The sequence below is a fragment of the Mustela nigripes genome, chromosome 14 (genome assembly GCF_022355385.1).
Source record: "Mustela nigripes isolate SB6536 chromosome 14, MUSNIG.SB6536, whole genome shotgun sequence".
NCBI classification, from domain to species: Eukaryota; Metazoa; Chordata; class Mammalia; order Carnivora; family Mustelidae; genus Mustela; species Mustela nigripes.
Window position 1 is genome coordinate 32,722,870 of NC_081570.1, and position 20,748 is coordinate 32,743,617.

General features: G+C 42.0%; 1 protein-coding gene across 3 annotated transcripts in view; it reads left to right on the forward strand.

Moving 5' to 3' along the window:
- The window catches only part of CCDC30 (coiled-coil domain containing 30), a 116,139-nt gene that overhangs the window by 91,901 nt on the left and 3,490 nt on the right, over nucleotides 1-20,748 (forward strand). For 2 of the 3 annotated variants that reach the window (XM_059374375.1, XM_059374376.1), the window contains exon 16: nucleotides 10,700-10,841. In XM_059374375.1, the coding sequence (XP_059230358.1) occupies nucleotides 10,700-10,841 (142 nt within the window). Of the gene's footprint in view, nucleotides 1-10,699; nucleotides 10,842-14,428; nucleotides 14,566-20,748 lie in introns of all 3 variants that reach the window. The other variant, XM_059374374.1, reaches the window with a different exon arrangement.

Below are 20,748 nucleotides of genomic sequence, written 5' to 3' on the forward strand. Positions count from 1 at the left end.
TTGCCTGGGTACAAATCCTAGTTCTACTAGAAACTAGCTGTGTGACCTTGGATACAGTATGTACCCTCTCTGTCCCTGAGGTCTTTCATCTTTAAAATGGACAAAATAACAGTACTTTCTCATAAAGCGGTTATGAGCATTAAATGAATAAATACACATAAAGCGCTTGCTTAGATCAATGTCTAACACACAGCTACTATTATATCTTTTTTTTTTTAGTTCCTTTTCCATTATCCACCTCTCCGCTCCCAGCTCTGTAGTCTTCTACTCTATCCCTTCAATTAGGCTGAAATTTCTTATTCTTTTGCATTCTTACTCACCTACGATGTTGATAGTATTAAGGATACTGATTTAAAAACCACTGTTTACTGCTCTTTAGAGTATTTTTGCTATTCCTTATCTTGCTTTGATTGCCACATTACCGAGAAATGTAGAAACCATGATCAGGGGAGTATGCTTGGTTCAGTTCATGCCGCTAACAAATCTAAGGCTAGAACTCAGTCCTCTAATAACCTATATAGTGCTCTTTCCACCTCTTATCTTGGTATTAGAGTTGGAAGAATGAAGTGCTAGATCCAGAGCATATAAAATGCCACAATGCCTGCCAGATACACTGATACTGAATCTAATGTGTATATCCATTGCTTGCCCAGAATCCTCCTTGTGTTCACGCCTAGTCTCTGGCAATAAACACAGTTTTGTGATTTTACTATCATAGCTTGGGTACAATTTTACATTCTTTTCCTCTTCGTGTTTTCTCATAAGCATTGTGCTTTGTTGCTACAGTCTTTGAATTTGCTTATTTCTGTAGAACATAATATTTCGTAAAGTTGCTATGCCCTTGCACTAATAGCAGCAGTTAAACGGGTGCTGATAGCTAAAGAAGACTAACAGAACCCAGGTACTAACAGTACCTTCCAAAGGTACAGCTCATTGCAGGAGAAAGATGCAGTAGCACAACAGAATTAGGGTCAGGATGTGCATTGCCTCCCACAGCAGGCTCACGGCAGACAGTTCCAAGAGGTCCCGCAGGGGCCCCCAGATGCACTCCCTATGTTAGGGCCATGCTGGGATCCACTGCCTCTCTGGGGGTCAGGAATTATGAATGTGTGCACCTCACACCTCACAACCAGGGATCCCCAATGGAGTCCCAGCTGAGATTTTTTTTTTTTCCTGCTGGTCATGGGAGCACATTTCTGCTAGGTAACCAGCCTCAACAGCACAGCCTTCTGGAGGTCTGTTGAGACCCAAGTACGCATCCTCAGTCTCACTGTTATCAGGAAAGTGCTGACAAGCTGGGGCAAACTGCCGTCAGACTCCTCAGTCCTGTGATTACAAACCAACGTGGTTTTAATCAGCATGTCTCATTGCTTGACCAGTGGTCAGTGCAAGCAAAAACTTAGCAAAACAGCTCAGGTCAGTTCTAGGCCTGCTGGAATCAACCCTCACAACACAGTCCTAATTGAGTTAAGAGTTATTCACTGGTCCTATGAATGATATTTTCATTCATAAAAAAAGTATTTTGGTTTGTGTATGCATATATAAGTACATATACACTTTTTGTATACATATCTATATGTACACTTTTTGATATGTTTGTGTATACATATGTGTATATATATATATACACACACACTTTTTGTCTTAAACATTATTTTTATAGAATGAATTCCCAGAAGTGGAATTACTGGTCAAAAACCTGGAACACTGGATCTTAAAATGTATTGACAAACATTTGGAAACATCCCGCCAAAATTTTCTGCCATTATCATATAAGAGTAGCAATTACACCATCCTCATTAACATTGGGTGCTGCTATTATAGGGAGGGCTCTGATGATATTTTCCCCAATATTCTTTGTTTTAATTGAGGTATAATTGGCATATAATAAAGGCACAGATTCGGGGCACCTGGGTGGCTCAGTGGGTTAAGCCTCTGCCTTCAGCTCGGGTCATGGTCTCAGGGTCCTGGGATAGAGCGCCGCATTGGGCTCTCTGCTCAGTAGGGATCCTGCTTCCCCATCTCTCTCTGCCTGTCTCTCTGCCTACTTGTGATATCTCTCTCTCTGTTAAATAAATAAATAAAATCTTAAAAAAAAATAAAGGCAGAGATTCAAATGTATACACCTGCATACCCACTACCCCATTCAAGATCCAGAACATTTCCATTATCCCTTAAGGTTCTATCTGGACTTTTTGGTGTTAATCTGCATCTCCTGAGGCCCCTGCCTCCTCCCAGACATCCACTCTTCTGAGCTCTGTCTCTTCTAGCACTTCATTTAAATGCATTCTTACCACATGTAATTTTTTGTGTCTGACTTCTTTTGCTCAACCTATTCTGTGATTTTTAATGCTCACTTCTGGTCATAAATATTTGTCATTTTATTTTAAATTTCTTTGATGGTTAGTGAGACTGAATATTTTCCCATGCTATTTGCCCATTGCCTTTAAGATAGCAGGTCCTAACCCTAGTTGCATGTGCCTGGGCACCAACATAGGTCAGTTAGATCAGAATCTGTGGGGATAGGGCTTAAGGATCAGCATTTTGACAAAAGCTTCCCCATGTGATTCTGATGTGCCATCCAACGTTAAAAACACAGCTTTAGGAAAGAAAATGGAAGGAATTGTCAAAACTCTAGGTTCATTTTTGTTTTCATTCTCCTGATCCCAGCCCTGACCTTTATAGGCAATGCTTTTTTTTTCCATGTTTTCCCAACCACTACTCCAGAGGAACAAATTCCTTGCCCTTTTGAAAGAAAAATAATAGAAAACTCTATCTGGTTTTGCTTAAACATAAGCAAGAAATTGTCCCTAAATTTTAGAACATGAGTATTGTGCTACCTCATAGATCTAGTAGTTAATAAAACCAAAAATAAACTTAGAAAACCCACATGTTCTTCAGGCAAGTTGGCCAACTGAGCTTCTGCCCAAACCAAGAAGTGTGCCAACTAGCCAGCCAGCAATGGCGAGAGAAGGCTCCCAGCTCTCACCAGCTGTACTGCATTGACATACTCTTCCAGCCATGCATTACACTACAGACAGAAGCCTGAGTATCCAGCAATAGGAGCTAGTTAGGTCAAGCGTATTATACTCACCTGATAGAAGTCCTGTCAACTGAAAAAGATGGGGGCCCTAAAGACTAGACAGTGGCATGGGGAAATGCTTAAAATATAATAAATGGAGAGAGTGTAAGATGAAAATTTTAATGCAGGCAGAGTCTAAACAAAACACACTTATAAAAAAACTAGAAAGAAATACACTATTTTTTAAAAGATTTTATTTATTTATTTGACAGAGATCACAAGTAGGCAGAGAGGCAGGCAGAGAAAGGGGGGAAGCAGGCACCCCACTGAGCAGAGAGCCCGATACGGGGCTCGATCCTAGGACCCTGAGATCATGACCTGAGCCAAAGGCAGAGGCTTAACCCACTGAGCCACCCAGGCGCCCCTACAACACTATTTTAATACTGATCATACTGGGAGTTGGGTTTTCTTCCCAAATTTTCTATAGCATATCCTCTTAGTTTTAAAAATAAATTAATTTCAGGGCACCGGGGTGGCATAGTTAAGCATCTGACTCTTGTTTTCAGCTCAGGTGGTGATCTCAGGGTAATGACCTCAAGCCCCATGTGGGGCTCCATGCTCAGCGGGGTGTCTGCTTAAGACTCTCTTTCCCTCTCTTCTTGCCCCTTCCCCCTCAAATAAATAAATCTTTTTTAAAGATTAGTTTCTTAATAGGCCAAATGGCAGAATGAAAAAGAAGGCAGCTAAGATTTGGGTTTTAATATCCTCGGGCAAGATAAATAAATCTGTAAATCCCAGATATACACGTAAAATAAATCCCAGAAATACACGCTGTGTTTCAAGTGATGTCAAAATATCAGAGTAACTGTGAACAGCTGAGAAACCTGGAGGATTACAAGGAGGTTGTTTGTACACTGCTAGATGTTACACCTCTGAAGCTAGGGACCAGGGCTGCTGAAACCCAGTGATATCTTCTGCCAGGCTCTTTCTAGTAAAAAGGAAATAAGAACATTGATGAGATGTAGACATCTCCCTGTCGAGAACCCAAGTCACAGAGCGGTAATCGTGAACACAGTTCTGCAAAAGTATGTACCTCCTCTTATGTAGTGGTTACTACAAGGGTCACAGAACTGAGCAGGCCTGGGGCAGTTTTATGAACGCAAGTATCTAGACCAACTCTATTAATTAGGATGTAGGCTGAGTTGCTGGAGCAGAGACCCTGAATAACAACGTCTTTTGAGAGGAAAAGGTTTCTCTCCTACATAACAGCACAGACATAAGCAGTCCAGGATGGATTTGGTGCATCAGTATAACAGGAGTCTAGACTCCTTTATCTCATTGCTCCAGCATCTTTAACATGTTGCCTTTATCCACATTCAAGCCAACCAAAAGGAAGAGGGGAAAGCAAGGATGTTCCATTTGCCTTTAGGACACACTGCTTCAACTCATGTCCTGTTGGCCAGAACTTACTCACATTTCCATTTCGTCTACCTGGAAAGAAAGTCAGGAAGAGTAGTTCATTTTTTTTTTAATTTATTTGACAGAGATCACAAGTAGGCAGAGAGAGAGAGAGAGAGAGAGGAGAAGCAGGCTCCCCACTGAGTAGAGAGCCCTATGCGGGGCTTGATCCCAGCTCTCTGGAATCATTACCTGAGCCAAATGCAGAGTCTTTAACCCACTGAGCCACCCAGGTGCCCCAAGAGTAGGTCATTTTTATGGGCAACCAAATGCCCAACTGAAAATTGGGGGGTCTATAATGGTAGAAGGAGAACATGGACTGGGGAAAGCCCCAGCAACCAGTCACTGCCAAATACACTGACATTCTGTATCGAGCCTGGTATGTATGTCTCTGGCCTCCAGGAATCTGAACTTCTGAGCGGGGTGTCTGGCTAACAGCTAAGTTAATCTTCTAAGGGAAAGCATGCAAAATGATTTTTTCCTGTACAATCAGCTAGTAGGAAAGAGAGGGACACTATTTTGAAAGTTGGAAGAGTCTTGCAAAAACAGTTTTAGGGGTAAGACATAATTTGCAAGACCAGAAGATGCTCTTGGAGTAGCTCTTCCATCACAGTTTGACTAGAATTAGCATCTAGATAAGTCTGCTTTGCTCCTTCCCTCCCATCTGGTTCCTACCTAATTCTTACATAAAACAAAATATTGAGCCCATACAAATATCATCAATTAATTAATGACAAAGAAACCAAGAATATACAGTGGGGAAGGGACAGATTCTCCAATAAATAGTGTTGGGGAAACAGGATGGCTACATGCAAAAGAATGAAACTGGACCACTGTCTTATACCATACACAAAAATTTACTCAAGATGGATTAAAGACTTGAATACAGGACCTGAAATGTAGGCCTACCTACATTGAACATCATATTCAATGGTGAAAGGCTACAAGCCTTTCCTATAAGATTAGGAGGTATAAACTTTCAGATATAAAGTTAATAAATCATGGGGATGTTATGTACAGCATGGTGACTATAGTTAGTGATGCTGTATTGCATCTTTGAAAGTTGCTAAGAGAGTAAGTCTTAAAACTTCTCATCAGAAGAAAAAATTCTTTGTATGGTGACAAATGTTAATTAGGCTGTGGTGATCATTTTGCAATATATACAAATATCAAATCATCATGTTAATACCTAAAACTAATATAATGTTATATGTCAATTATACCTCAGTTTCTTTTTAAAGATTTTATTTTTTATTTATTTAATTTAGTATTTACTTATTTATTTGTCTCCTTTTTTTTTTTAAGATTTTATTTATTTGACAGACAGAGATCACAAGTAGGCAGAGATGCAGGCAGGGGGAGGGTGGTGGAGCAGGCTGCCCGCCAAGCAGAGAGCCCAATTTGGGCTCCATCCCAGGACCCTGAGATCATGACCTGAGCCCAAGGCAGAGGCTTTACCCACTGAGCCACCCAGGCACCCCTTATTTATTTATCTCTTAGAGAGACTAGTGAAAGAGAGAGAGTGAGCCCGACCAGGAGGGGCAGAGAGAGAGGGACAGAGAGAATCTTGAGCAGACTCTGTACTGAGCAGTGCCCAATGTGGGGATTGATCTCACAACCCCAAGATCATGACCTGAGCCAAAACCAAGAGTCAGACGCCCAACCAACAGAGCCACCCAGGCATCCCAATTTTTTAAAATAAGATAATTTAATTTTCAAAAGTTAAAGAATTGATATGTTACTGTGAGAAATCAGCAGCATCTGGTTGGCTTGGCTTTGCTGTTATTCTAGCATTGCTGTAAAGTGAGAGATCACAGGCTCTGGGGTCGATTCTCTCTGTAGGAGTAATTCCTTCTGTGTCAGGAAGCCCCAAGAGCACCCTCAGGTTTGGTGATTCATCAGGACTCACAGAACTCAGAAAAGCTGTTATACTCATGGTTATGGTTTGTATTACAGTGAAAGGATACAGATTAAAATCAGCAGAGGAAGAAGGCACATAGGATAGAGTCCAGGAGAGACCAGACACAAGCAACCTTCCCGATGTCCTCTCCCAGTAGAGTAGAATGGGCAGTACATAATTCTCTCAGCAATGGCATATGACAACATATATGAAGTATTCCCAACCATGAAAACTCACCTGGGCCCTAACATCCAGAGATTTTATCAGGGGTCAGTCACAGAGACGTGGAGTGCCCCAGTGATTAACCTTAACTACTCAGTCTCTAGTCCCCCAAATGCCCAAGGTCAGATTGACACAACATAGTCCAGGGGTCTAGATGAACAAAAATGCACTCACCATGAATCATACTGTTAGCATGAAATATTGGTGTGGCCCAAGGCCACAGGTGAACAAAGTTGTTATTACCAAGCAGCATATTCCAAGGGCTTAGAGATTGTCTCCCAGGAGCCAGTCAAGGAATGTGAAGGGTTTGGATATCTCCGTCCCACCAAATTTACATTCCTGCACAGCCTGTCCTGATTCATAGAGTATGGAGATTGGCTACACAAATTTGTTTTAAAATCAAAGGAGGTGTCTTGTGAAAAGCCTGGAGTACAGGTTTTTAGTTAGTTCCCTTCACTTAAGTTAGGGCTTCCCCCAGTTTAAGTGTCAGAGGTAAGATCGGGTAAGATCAGATCGTCGACATGTGTAAACTGCCTGTCACCACAGGCCTGACTGACTATGCCCTCAAGTGCCTACAGTAACAAAGAATAGCTTTCTCATTCCTTAAACACTTTTATTTTCTCATTCCTTAAACGCTTTTGTTTTCTCATTCCTTAAACCTTTTTTTTTTCAATTAGAATGGCATTACCTAAATGTCTAGCCATTCAGGGAGAGTCAGGGACTATAGAGACCATTAGAATCGTTTTTTAAAGATTTTATTTATTTATTTGAGAGAGAAGCACAAGTGGGGTGGGGGGAGGAGCAGAGGGAGAGGAAGAAGCAGACTCCCGCTGCTGAGTAGGTAGCCTGACATGGGGCTCAATCCCAGCACCCTGGGGCCATGACCTGAGTGAAGGCAGATGTTTAACTGACTGAACCATCTAGGCTCCCTTCATTAGAATACTTTTTGCTTTCCCTCAAAAAGTTGAAACTACCCTATGACCCAACAATTTCACCATTAGGGACTTACCCCAAAGATACAAATGTAGTGATCCAAAGGGGCACCTGCACCCCAATAGTTATAGCAGCAATGTCCACAATAACCAAACTATGGAAAGAATGTAGATGTCCATCAACAGATGAATGGATAAAGAAGATGTGACACACACACACACACACATATATACACACACATACATATACATACAATGGACTATTACTCAGCCATCAGAAAGAATGAAATCTTGCCATTCGCAATGATGTGGATGGATCTAGAGGGTATTATGCTGAGCAAAACAATTCAATCAGAGAAAAACAATTATCATATGATCTCACATGTAGAATTTAAGGAAAAAAAACAGGATCATAGAGAAGAGAGGAAAAAATAAAACAAAATGAAATGAGAGAGGGAGACAAACCATAAGAGATTCCTAATTATAGGAAACAAACTGAGGGTTGCTGGAGGGCAGGGGTGTGAGGGGATGGGGTAACTGGGTGATGGACATTAAGGAGGCACGTGATGTAATGAGTGCTGGGTGTTACATACAACTGATGAATCACTGACCTCTACCTCTGAAACTAAATACATTATATATGAATTAATTGAAATTACAAAAAGAAAGAAGAAAAAAAAAGAAAAATTAAGGAAAAATCAGGTTTCTATTGTTTTCTTTTTTTATACAAATGTCTCCCAGGATGTTTTTCACATTAAACTAAGTTATATACCAAAAAAGAAAGAAAGATTTTTCTTTAGAGTAGTTTTATTGTTTTAAAAATAACAGGATGTAATTGACTACAAAACAAAACAAGAAAACCCACCTGACATATATTTAGACTGAAATTTTTTTCTCATAGAACAAGAAATCTGGAGGAAGGTGATTGCTGAGGTAGATTCCGTGGCTCAGCAGTGTTGTTAGGCACCGGGCTCTTCCCTTTGTTCTGCTCTGCCATGCTTGGTGGGTCGGTCCCTTAGTCTTTAGACTTGTCATATCATGGTTACAAGGCAGTGACCGCAGTTGCCAGTGGCACAGCCCCAGCATAGAGCAGCCAGGGCAGAGAGGGATGGTTTCTCAAGTTCCTAGAAGTACGCAGCAGGTGTACCTGTCTCACAAGCCCATCCCCCAGCCACCCCCCCACCACACACCCCTGCACCCTACCCACTTTTCTTGATATCAAGGGCTCCCTGAGTTAGCAGGAAAGAAGAAAGAATATATACCTGCACCTTATAGCCCACCACAAGTAGTCTGTTTATAATGAAGTGGAAGTGATGAGTGGCTCCCTCCCCAATATGCCCAGAGCTTTCTCTCAAGCTTGAGCCTGCACTGGAATCCCTGGAGAACTGCTCCACTCCCAGAGTTTATGATTCTGTAGTTCTGGGGCAGAGCCTGAGACTTTGCATTCCCAGCAAGTTCCCAGGTGAGGCTGATGTTGCCGATCAGAACACAGTTTGAGAATCCCTGCTGTAGGCTTAGAGAAAAACCTGTGTAGGAACGTTAGCTGCCACAAGGGTTCTCAGCGGGCAGCGGTTTGCCTTCCAGGACAAGGGGACATTTTACAATGTCTGGAGATATTTTGGGTTGTCACACTGTAGAAGGTACTACTGGCATCTAGTGGGTCGAGGCCAAGGATGATGCTAGGCATTCTGCAATGCATGGTTCCGACTTCCACAACAAAGAATTATCTGGCACCAAATGTCAATAGGACAGAGGTCAAGAAATCCTAGTTTAAAGTGATTTTGTGTTATCAGACCTAATAGGTTCAAAGTAAAATTTCTCTGCAATTTTTCATTTGCAGAAGTGCTTTCTGAGTTAAAATATTCTTATTTGGAAAGCATAGTCATCTTCAAAGAGATTTGCCTAGTGGTGGTATTGAGACTTTAATCTGTTTTCTTGTTTACTCAGATTAGCTCTAACAGCAGCTTGAAACGGTAATGCAGATTTTTGTTCTTTTTAAATAAACGCTTTATTGATATAATTGACATACCATACAACTCACCCACTTAAAGTGTACAATCAGTGGCTTTTAGTGTACCTCCATCACCACAATCAATTTTAAAACATTTCATTACCCCCCAAAGAAACCCTTTACTTATCATCTGCCATCCCCCATCTCCTTCCCCACCTCCAGCCCTAAGCAACCAGGAATCCTCAATATTTGCCTCTTCTGGACATTACATAAAAGTGGAACCATAGAACACGTGGTCCTTTCTGAGTGACTTCTTTCACTTAGCATAATCCTTTCATGTTTCCTCTATGTCATAGCATGGATCAGCACTTCATTCCTTTTCGTGGCACAATCATGTTCCACTGTACATGTTCCATGTTTTGCTTATCCTTTCATCAGTTGTTGGTCTTTGGGATGTTTCCACCTTTTGGCTATTGTGAATAGTGCTACTATGAATATTCACATGCAAGCTTTTGTGTGGACAAATGTTTTCACTTCTCTAGAGTAGATGCTTAGGAGTGGAGCTGCCGGGTCCTACAGTCAGGCTTTTTCCAAAGAGGCTGCACTGTTTGACCAGAAGTGTTTGAGAGTTCCAATTTCTCTACATCTTTGCTAGCACTTGTTATTGTCTTCTTTTTTATTTTAGCCAGTCTGGTGGGTGGGAAGTAGTCTCTCACTGTAGCTTTGATTTATGTTTCCTTATCAGCTAATGATGTTGAACATCATTCACGTGCTTATTGGCAATAAGTCTGATTTATGTCAGAATCTGAGTTAGAGTCTTGAACAGAGACCTGCCTAGAATTGGCCTCCAATGTCCAGACTCGGAGCAAGGACCAGGAGTGGACTCAGTTATCAGAGACTGAAGTGGGTTATATCACTGTCCAAGGGTATAGACAAGAATTCGAAACTTAAATTAATGACTGAACTCCATGGAACAGGATTCAGAATTACAGGGATCAAAAGTCAAGTTGCGGGTGACTAAAGCTGGTGCTGTTTAGGGGGTTACCCTTAGTCCATTCCCCCACATGGGGGCCAGAAGTCCTGCAGATGGAAGGCAGGAAAGTACCTGCCTCTGGTGAAAGCAAGAGGAGAAAACCCAAGAAAGTGCACAGTGAGAAAGCAACATAAATGTCCACTGTGCTCAGCTGAACCTCTATTTAAATTTACTTTTATAGAACCTATAATGAGAAACATCACCATCACAAAGCCAAGCTTCGCAGAGTCAAGGACTGTTTAAGTCACAAAATAGAACTACGAGATAAGAGAATTGAACAACTGGAAAATGAAATCAGAGGTCTGCAGCAGCAAATGGAAAAGGTGAGCAGAAAGGTGAAGAGCTCCCCAGTGTGCTGTGGCTCCGCTCATTCAAGAAAACCCACTCATGCTTTGACTCTCTTGTGGCCTCTTCATACCCTAGGTTCTCGTTTCCTTCCTTTGTACCTTCTTTTGATGTGAATAATTCTGCCAAAAAGTATGTAAGACTCATGGTGCTGGTAAACTGAATCAGACACTGAAAATATCCTGCACTTCCAACTCTGGTCAGTGTCTTGTCTTCAAATGACAATGTCTGCTCTTAAATATCCATCAGCAGAGACTTCCAGACTGCCCTCCACAGCGCATTCCTACTTCACAGTGCCCTCATTTTGCCTCAAACTTCCATCAGTTTTGGGGACGCCTGGGTGGCTCAGTGGGTTAAGCCTCTGCCTTCGACTCAGGTCATGATCTCAGGGTTCTGGAATCGAGCCCCGCATCGAGCCCCACATCGAGCCCCTCATCGGGCTCTCTGCTCAGCAGGGAGCCTGCTTCCTCCTCTCTCTCTCTGCCTGCCTCTCTGCCTACTTGTGATCTCTATCTGTCAAATACATAAACAAAATCTTAAAAAAAAAAAAAAAAAACTTCCATCAGTTTTAAATGGCAGGGAAAACTGGTGACCCCTATTTATCAGTCCCTGTGTAGTATCTGCAGGCTTTTTTTCTAAATATCTATGTCTTCATCTTTGTCCCGTTGCCCCTGTGACTTACTGGTAGGCAGGAGGAAAGTGAGACCAATGGCATGGAATCAACTGCAGAACGGTCTTGAGATCATTAAACTACATTAATTCAACTGACTAGGCCAGTAATGCTTTCCCTTCTCGAGATGCCTAGCCCATCAGAATTTTGAAAACTCTGTGCTCACTCCTAAAATACTCATTTTTGTGTATGTGCCAAGGATCCCCAAAGAATTCATGTAATTTCAGTCATTTCGTGGGCTATTATGGGATGGTTCAGAATTCTAGACTACACACGATGAAACATTTTTGGATTATAACAGATGGGTCACCAATGTTTAAAAAAAAAATTCCTCCTGATACTCCACACTGTAGTGAGAGAGGAAAATAGTTGGATTTTGCAGTATTTTTCTCTTTGGACACTAAACTGTCAAACTTTTAAAGACTCCGATCTAAGTTAGACTCACAACTAGGAAAAGCACATGAAAAGTACTACAGAAGTAAGGAGCAATCCTGGTTCATGGGCCCACTGGAAATAGCAGTCTACTTCTGCATTACCACTCTCTTGATAGCCTGCTTTCCACTCTTAGACTTATATGACAGAAACAGCCCCCTACTTCTTTCTTCCTGACTGTACTGGGTTGAATTGTGTCCACCACAAATTCGTGTCTATCCAGAACCTCAGAATGTGATCTAATTTGGAAATAAGGTCTTCACAGGTGTAATTAGTTAAAATGAGGTCATGGTGGATTAGGGTTGGCCCTAAATCCAATATGACTGGTATGTTTATAAGAAGAACAGGCACGCGTAGACACATGCAGGGGCAGGAGGTCATGTGACAATGAAGGCAGCTCTCAGAGGGATACAGCTATGTCAGGGAGCACCAGGGATTCTTTGTAAACTCCAGAAGCTAAGAGAGAGGCATGGAGCCCCCAGAAGGAACTAACCTAGCCAAGACTCCCAATTTCAGACTTGTAGCCTCCACAAATGTGAGAAAACCAATTCCTGTTGTTTTAAGCCATCCAGTGTGTGGTAATTTGTTCCAACAGTATTGGGAAACTGATACATCTACCCAGAGAACCACAGATCTCCAGGAGAGATGGCAAATAAGCAGAGGCTAAGGAAGAGCAGTTGGTCCCTTTGCTCACTGCCATTGAAGGCTGCTGGGGGCTTTGGCCATAGGCAGATACAAAATCTAGACCTGCCACTTCATAGTACTGTGGCCTGGCACAAATCTCTGGGTATCATTTTCCTTGTCCATGAAATGGCGGAACTAATCCCCACCTCACGAGGCTTTTGTGCAGTTAAAATAGGAAATGCCCAAAATGGCACCTAACACAGACAACTTTCCAGAGATGTTCTTTTCTTCTCTTTTGGTATAAGCTCTCTTAGAAACATGCTGATTGGTAGATGTACAGTTCACAAGAGAAATTGTTAATAGAATAGGAAATACTTAACCTAGAGAAGACTGGTATGAGATCTTTTAATGCCACAGTGCTACAAACCTAAAGGTCCTGATTTTACTTATTTTAGGGCCTGTGGATCAGAGCCACGAGCTTAAAAAAGCTGGGCTCACCTTCCAAGCACCAAGTCTCTAGAAAGTAATGCCACTTTTTTGGGATTTCATTCCTTCAGCCTTCTCTTTATACAGTGAGCCATTTGAGTCTCCTGACTGTTGTAAACATCCAAACCAGATTTCTCCAAATATTTTATCCTTTTATTAAAGCAGGCGTTCTGATTTTCTCGTTCAAAAAAAAAAATAGGGCACTTCCAAGGGTAGAATGTCAGTAGTCTGCCCCATCCGGTTTCCTTTCTAATCCAGTTGTAACCACAGAGTAGTGTTGGTGGGATTACTGCTTCTTTTCTCAATTCTTACCAGAAATGTATTTAAATAAGAGCAGACAAGACTGCTATTAGACATGAAAAGGTCCTGGCTGTGGAACTTAAAAATCTGGAGTGGTTTGTTTCAGAACATAATGTAATATCCTCTCTTACCGTTCTTGAATAATAGATGGCATCTTTTCTGGATGATCTATATTAGTGCCTTATTTAAAAGAAAGAAATGAATTTGCCCCTCTTAACTCTATGATTCACCAGCTGCCAGCAGCTCATTATCCTTCTCCCATCCCCACTCACTCCCACCTTTGCCAGGTGGGGTGTCAACACAGAAGCGTGAAGGCACTTACCATTGACAGGGCATCAGTGAAGTGAGAAGGGCAATTCTACACTTTCGAGCTTCTAAACTCCTCACCCACTGTGATATTTATTAATAGCTACTGACTCTTTCAATACAAGAACATTAGTATTTTTTCACAAGATACACCCCTTTGTCATTTTAGCTATAACTTTGCTAGCTATTGCTTTCTGGGGAAATTGTTGGTAGAAAATGAGACATGGTGTCAATTAGAAGTCTTTTCAGCATGAGCACTGTAAGGATATTCTCTGTAGCCACCTTACCTGCTCCATGTGCCAAGGCTACTGAGATCCTGATGCTGGTTGCCAAGTGTGGGGGCTAAATTCGCATCTCCTCCGTTTGCCTTAAAAAGACTATTGCCACAATGCAGATGGAGATGTATTATATGGGAAAATGTCAAACTGAAGCTTTGGGGGATCCAGTTGCATTTGGTAGTGATTTGATACCTACAATGTTAGAATACACATGAAAGCCTTGGGACCTTCTTGGAAGTTGAGTGCTCAGATATTTTTAAATGTTAACCCAGGAGAATGATTAATTGTTCAAAAAGAATACAGGATCTAATATAACCAAAATAAACAGAAGAACTGTCCAGCTGACAATGTCAGCAAACAGGTAAAAACAGACGAGGGGACAAGAGAGGAAAAGTAAAGAAGGGAAATTTGGGGTCAACTTCATAATTCTTCCTCCTGCTGTGATAATGAAGGGCTTTATTTTCTCTAGAAAAAGGCATTCCAGGATGAGGTCATTGCTCAAAATAATATACTGCTCCTAGAGAAAAGGAAACTTCTGGAACAAGTCACAGAGCAAAAAGAATTGATCTACAACAATAAATTGTTAATATCTTCAGTCCAGAACAGGTAGGTGTGGTCCTGCCTGAGGAGCCAATGAACTCTGCAAGGATGTTTCTCCCTCAATGAAGAGATTGTTCCAGAGACTATCCTTTGAGTTTGCAGCCTGTCTTGTAATCGTTGCTCTGCTGCCTGCTGTTTTCAGCAGTTCATGGAAATGTTATGAAATTAAAGAGAAAAAGATCATGAAGGAGATGGGTCAGCTACTCAGATGGGCTCTTGCACGTGGGCATTGCCTGACTGAGGACCTAGCTGTGCTTGTCCTGGCCTGTTGCTTCGTGTGTTGACACTCATTTTTGTCATCTGATACCTGTGGAATGAAGGTAGATCAAGAGAGGAACAGTCATACTAGTGCCTTAAATTCATGAAACCCTTAGGATACCAATTGTATTCATTTATAATGAGAAATAGTCCCAGCAGAGAAGAATTCACACATCAGCCAGCCCAAGCGCTCTCTCCTCTACTAGGAAACTCCAGTTACAATGAAAAACTTCCTTGGAGCACAGAATTAGGGCAAAGAGAATGGTTTGATCTTAATACATAGAGTCACCAGTAATAACTATAATGATTAATATTTTTTGAGCACTTATGATGTACAAGGCATTGTTCTAAGCTCCCTCTCTCTCACCAGTCCTCACACAAATCCCACAAGGGAGGCTCTGGGACTAGCCTTATTTTATGGGTGAGAAAGTCAAGGTCCAGGGACACTTGGGAACTCAGACAGCCTGGTCAGGGACAGAGCAGTGTAGGACCCTCAGTAGCTTGGCTGTAGAGACCATAGCACCGCAGTCTGTGGGGAGATATGCCCATTAGAACTCTCCTTTCTGGGATGCCTGGGTGGCTCGGTTGGTTGGACGACTGCCTTCGGCTCAGGTCATGATCCTGGAGTCCCGGGATCGAGTCCCGCATCAGACTCCCAGCTCCATGGGGAGTCTGCTTCTCTCTCTGACCTTCTCCTCGTTCATGCTCTCTCTCACTGTCTCTCTCTCAAGTAAATAAATAAAATCTTTAAAAAAAAAAAAAAGAACTCTCCTTTCTGCTGTTGTGGGCACACACTTCTCAGGGCAGGCCTGGAGAGTCTCTGACAATCTCTTACTCTCTGTGTCTCCCTTTTTGTATACTCTGTATAAGCCATTGCCCTTCTCAAACTATGTCATTGATTCTGACATTCCTAACACAACTGACTTATTACCCGTGCCTTAACATTAATGATGTTCCCATCTTGCCCTCCTAAAGACACACTCTGGCCATCTGGATTGGACTTGTATGTTTTCCTTGGAATAAGTTTCTTCTACAGGATGCTTCTTTCTTTCACAGATGAGTAAATTGAGGCTCAGATTTGGTAATTTGCCAAAGGTCACACAGCTAGTACGTGACAGAACCCAAACTCAAACACAAATCTCTGATTAACACTATTGTACCACCTTGTGTCCCAGATAAACCATGGCTCAGGGGCGCCTGGGTGGCTCACTGGGCTAAAGCCTCTGCCTTCGGCTCAGGTCATGATCCCAGGGTCCTGGGATCGAGATCCCGAATCAGGCTCTCTGCTTGGCAGGGAACCTGCTTCCTCCTCTCTCTCTGCCTGCCTCTCTGCCTACTTGTGATCTCTCTCAAATAAATAAAATCTTTAAAAAGAAAAAAAAAAAAAAAACATGGCCCAGGAGAGTGAGTCTTATAGAGTGGGTAGGAACTCAGGCTTAGACATCTAAAAGAGCCAGATTGGCATCTCAGCTCTATGACTTTCTGGGTTTTGGTCCTTAAAACAAGTTGCTTTTCTCTGGGCTTCAGTTTCCTCATCTGTAAAATAGGCTTTATAACAATATCCATTTCATGGAGTTGTTGCAAGATCAGATGACACAATGCATGAGCAGGTTTAAGTGTTTACTCTGTGGGTAAGGCACGGTGCTGAAGTACATGGTCGGTATTTGGTAAATGGTTGCTGCTGCTGCGGCTACTGCCACTTCTACTACTGCCACTGCTGCTATTTCTACTGCTGTTGCTGCTGCTACTGCCACTACTACTGCTATTACTACTGTTGTTGCTGCTACTACTATTACTACCACTCTTGCTGCTACTACTGCCACTGCTACTATTACTACTGCTGTTGCTGCTACTACTGCTGTTGCTACTAGTATTACTACCACTGTTGCTGCTACTACTGCCGCTGCTACTACTATTTCTACTGCTGTTGCTGCTACTACCGCTGCTGCTACTACTATTACTACTGCTGTTGCTGCTACTACTGCTACTACTATTACTACTGCTGTTGCTACTACTATTGCTGCTGCTACTACTGCCACTGCTATGACTATTACTACTACTGTTGCTGCTACTACCGCTGCTGCTATGACTATTACTATGGTTATTACTACTATTGCTACTGCTACTGTTACTGCTACTACACCTACTACTATTATTACTGCTGCTGTGACTGCTGTGACTGCTGCTATTACTACTGCTCCTAATATTACTGTTACTACAGCTGCTGCTAATACTGCTACTATTACCATTACTACAGCTGCTACTATTACTACTGTTATGACTACTGCTGCTAGTACCACTACTACTGCTGCTACTACTACTGCTGCTGCTGCTAACACTGCTGCTATCACTATTACTATTGCAGCTGCTGTTACTACTGCTGCTGCTGCTACTATTAGTGCTGCTGCTACTGCTGCTATTACTACTGCTATTTCTGCTGTTGCTACTGCTGGTACTGGTGCTACTATCACTATTACTGTTGCTATGGTTACGACTACTACTGCAACTACTATTACAAAAGTATGGGATGGCTATATGAGATCAGAACCATACACAGGCTGTGTAGCTACAAAATTTGAAGGGATGCAGACTCTCTTATTTCAGTCCCACCCCTAAATGGGATCATATCCTTCATCAAGTTTCTCAAGACTAGAATTGTGCCTTTCCTTTCATACTCTTGCATATGGTATGTCTCTGTTCTCAATATGTTTTTAGTGACTGTGTACAGGCCAAAGCTTATTCATTTCTACTTGGTCTTGGAAAGTGGTGAGAATTGTTCTGCCAAAGTTGGTTCCATAATCTAGGCAGTGGGCTAAGACCCAGAGCTAGTGGTAAGTGGGACATAGTTTTGAGTTTTTAGTAATGATACAGAGATTTTTACTATTCTTCTGATCTATCCCATTTTAGAGTACTTCCTCTGGATAAAGAAAATAAGCAATTGCAGGAAACCAGTATCGCTTACACAGCAGGTTGTTATCTTAGAGCATATCACAAGGAGCATCCAGGCTTACAGAGGAGAGATAAGATGCATGCTTCTGTCGTGTCCTTCATATAAAGCTTAGTTGCTAAGCTTATTGTGTTCTGTCTCCATCTTCATGTAGCTGTAGGCTGCACTTGGCCTCATGGTGGCCTGTGGCAAAGAAGTTCATTGGCTACACCAGAACAGTAGACCCTGAGTCTCCTCTTGGCCAGCTTTGGTCTTCATTGGGTCAGCTTGGGGCCTGGACTCATGACCCTGAGATCAATAGCTGAGCCAAGATTAAGAGTAGGATGCCCAACCAGCTGAGTTACCCAGGTATTCCTGGGTCAGCTTTTAGTAAACACTCTCCTCCTATGTGATCCCAAAGAGATTGTGCGTGTCTCATATCTTCTTCAACAGTGTATCACCATTGTCTTTTTGCTTCTCTATCTCATCAAATCAGCAGTGAGATCCTGGAGGGCAAGGATTATATCTCATATGTCATTTTAGCTATAGACAGGTGCTCTATAAATATTTGAGAATGAATGACTACTAAATATTTTCACATGTATGCCTCATTCTCAACCCTGTTTGCCATGGATTATTCTAGCTCTGTCTCAGAAATGAGCAAATCTGAGGCCCTGAGAGGTAAATGAAGATAGTCTGGTTTGGCAAGTAGTCAAACCTAAGGTCAGAGTCAGAGAAAAGCAATGATGTTACAAAGATCCAAGCAGACAAGTAGTCAAGTCCAGATAGATGCAGCCAATAGTATAGCCTCAGAGAAGGTCCAGAGTCTGGCTGGTAAATGTGTCAGGGAGAGGGACTTCAATGAGCAGAGTTGCATTCTGAATCTAAGATAGAGGCTGCTTGCTTTCTCCCCTAGTTTGTATCACCTGCTAGATGTTTACTTCCAGGATACTTCATGTAGATCCTGCCTGTTGGGTACTATTGCTGTGAACATAGGACCCACATCTGGCTGGCTTTCAGAAAGGTGATTATTTCTGGGGTGGCTGGGTGGCTCAATCGGTTGGGTGTCCAACTCTTGATTCTGCTCAGGTCATAGTCTTGGGGTCCTGGGATCAAGTCCCATGTTGGGCTCTGCACTCAGCACAGAATCTTGGGATTCTTTCTTGCCCTCTCTCTCTTCCCCTCCCCCAACCGGTGCACACACTTCTCTCAGGTCAATAAATAAAATCTTAAAAAAAAAAAGAAAGGTGATTATTTCCAAACTATATGAGTTGTTTCATAGATTTTATCCAAATTAGAACTGCCAGATTACGCAGCTTAATTTCTAGTAGTTTATTTTTTTGCTTGCGCTACAGCTGTTCTCACCTATGCTAAGTCCTAGGGATATGAAGATAGACTGTGTTTCTGGAAATCTTTAGTAGAGAAGGACAGAGACATACATGAATAAGCACTACAGTATTATAGTTGCTGAGTCTTTTGTTTTTTTTAAGATTTTATTTATATATTTGACAGAGATCACAAGTAGGCCAAGAGCCTGGCAGATAGAGAGAAGGAAGCAGGCTCTCTGCTGAGCAGAGAGTCAATGTGGGACTCGATTCCAGGACCCTGGAATCACAACCCAAGCCAAAGGCAGAAGCCTTAACCCACTGAGCCACCCAGGCACCCCAATAGTTGATGAGTCTTAATGGTGTGTATACTAGACCTGATAGCTTTGAGATCCACAACATTACCCTCAAAGAAGATAAAAATGTGATAGGGGTAAAGACTATAGTATGTCAAGCTCCACATTTCATATGTGAAAAAAGTACCAACTTGTAACGTCTTCATACGTGTTAACTCCAAAATTGTTTTTAAACTTAGAATCTTAAGGATCTTCCAATTCAATCCCCTCATTTTATACAGGAGGGAGATAAAACTCAAGAGAGGCTAAATGGTATGCCTGAGTCACACTGCTAACATTTCCCACATCTCCTGATTCTCGGTGATTGAGTATCATACTACAAATGGATCACTATATAGATCCCTGAGATCAGACATATCCTAGATCTTCTCCTTCCTTGCAACACCTCAGAGGCTAAAATGGTAGGAGCTTGACATTTGTTGAGTGCTTGCTATGTGCCTGGTACTGTGCTAAGCATTTTATGTACATTATCTCATTTAATCTACAATCTATTCTGCCCATTTTCACAGCTGACGAAACTGAGCTTTAGAGATGTAAAATGACATCATTGGCCAAGGCACATCACCAATAAGTAGAAGAACAGGGACTGAAGCCAACTCTTCTGTGGTACCTTATTCTTAGCCACTATCTCGTAATACCCCAACTCTACTGTTTCCCTTTCAGGATATGGGGGTAACCAGGGACATGGTCTTGTAAGAGACCATATTGTGTCCTGTGTTGTAATCCCATCTTTCCTCTCTATTGGATTATAAAATCTCTAAGAGCAGGAACTATGTCCATCATGTTACCCTCTGCATCCCAAGCACTTAGTACCTGGGTTAGAGCAACAACTTAATTCATCTCCTTTCAGTCTTTCCTCCTAATCTGTCCTGCCCATGCCTCCAGACTAATCTTCATGAAGCACTGCCTGTCTTCATAGTACTTCATCCCATAGAGTTTCAGAGACTTGTTTTGTCTATCCGATAAAGTTCATTCAACAAATATTTATTAGGCATATGCAGAGTGCCAGGCCTCATGCTGCCCCTCCTTTGTGGTTTGGATATGGTGATATACAAGATAGAGTGTCTGCCCTCAGAGAACTCAGCCTTGATGAAAGTGACCATCATATAACCAGCAACTGCCATACACTGTATGAGTTCTACCATAATGGTAAAGCCCAGAAGGCTGTGAAAACAGGAAGAGTGGCATCTAAACCTATCTGGGGTGGTTAGGGAAGGATTTCAGAGCTATACTTCCAGAGTTAGAAGAACTGAAGCCACATAGGACCTTCCTATAGTCCAAATAACTTTCTGACATCAAACAAGCTTGATCAAAGGAAACCAAT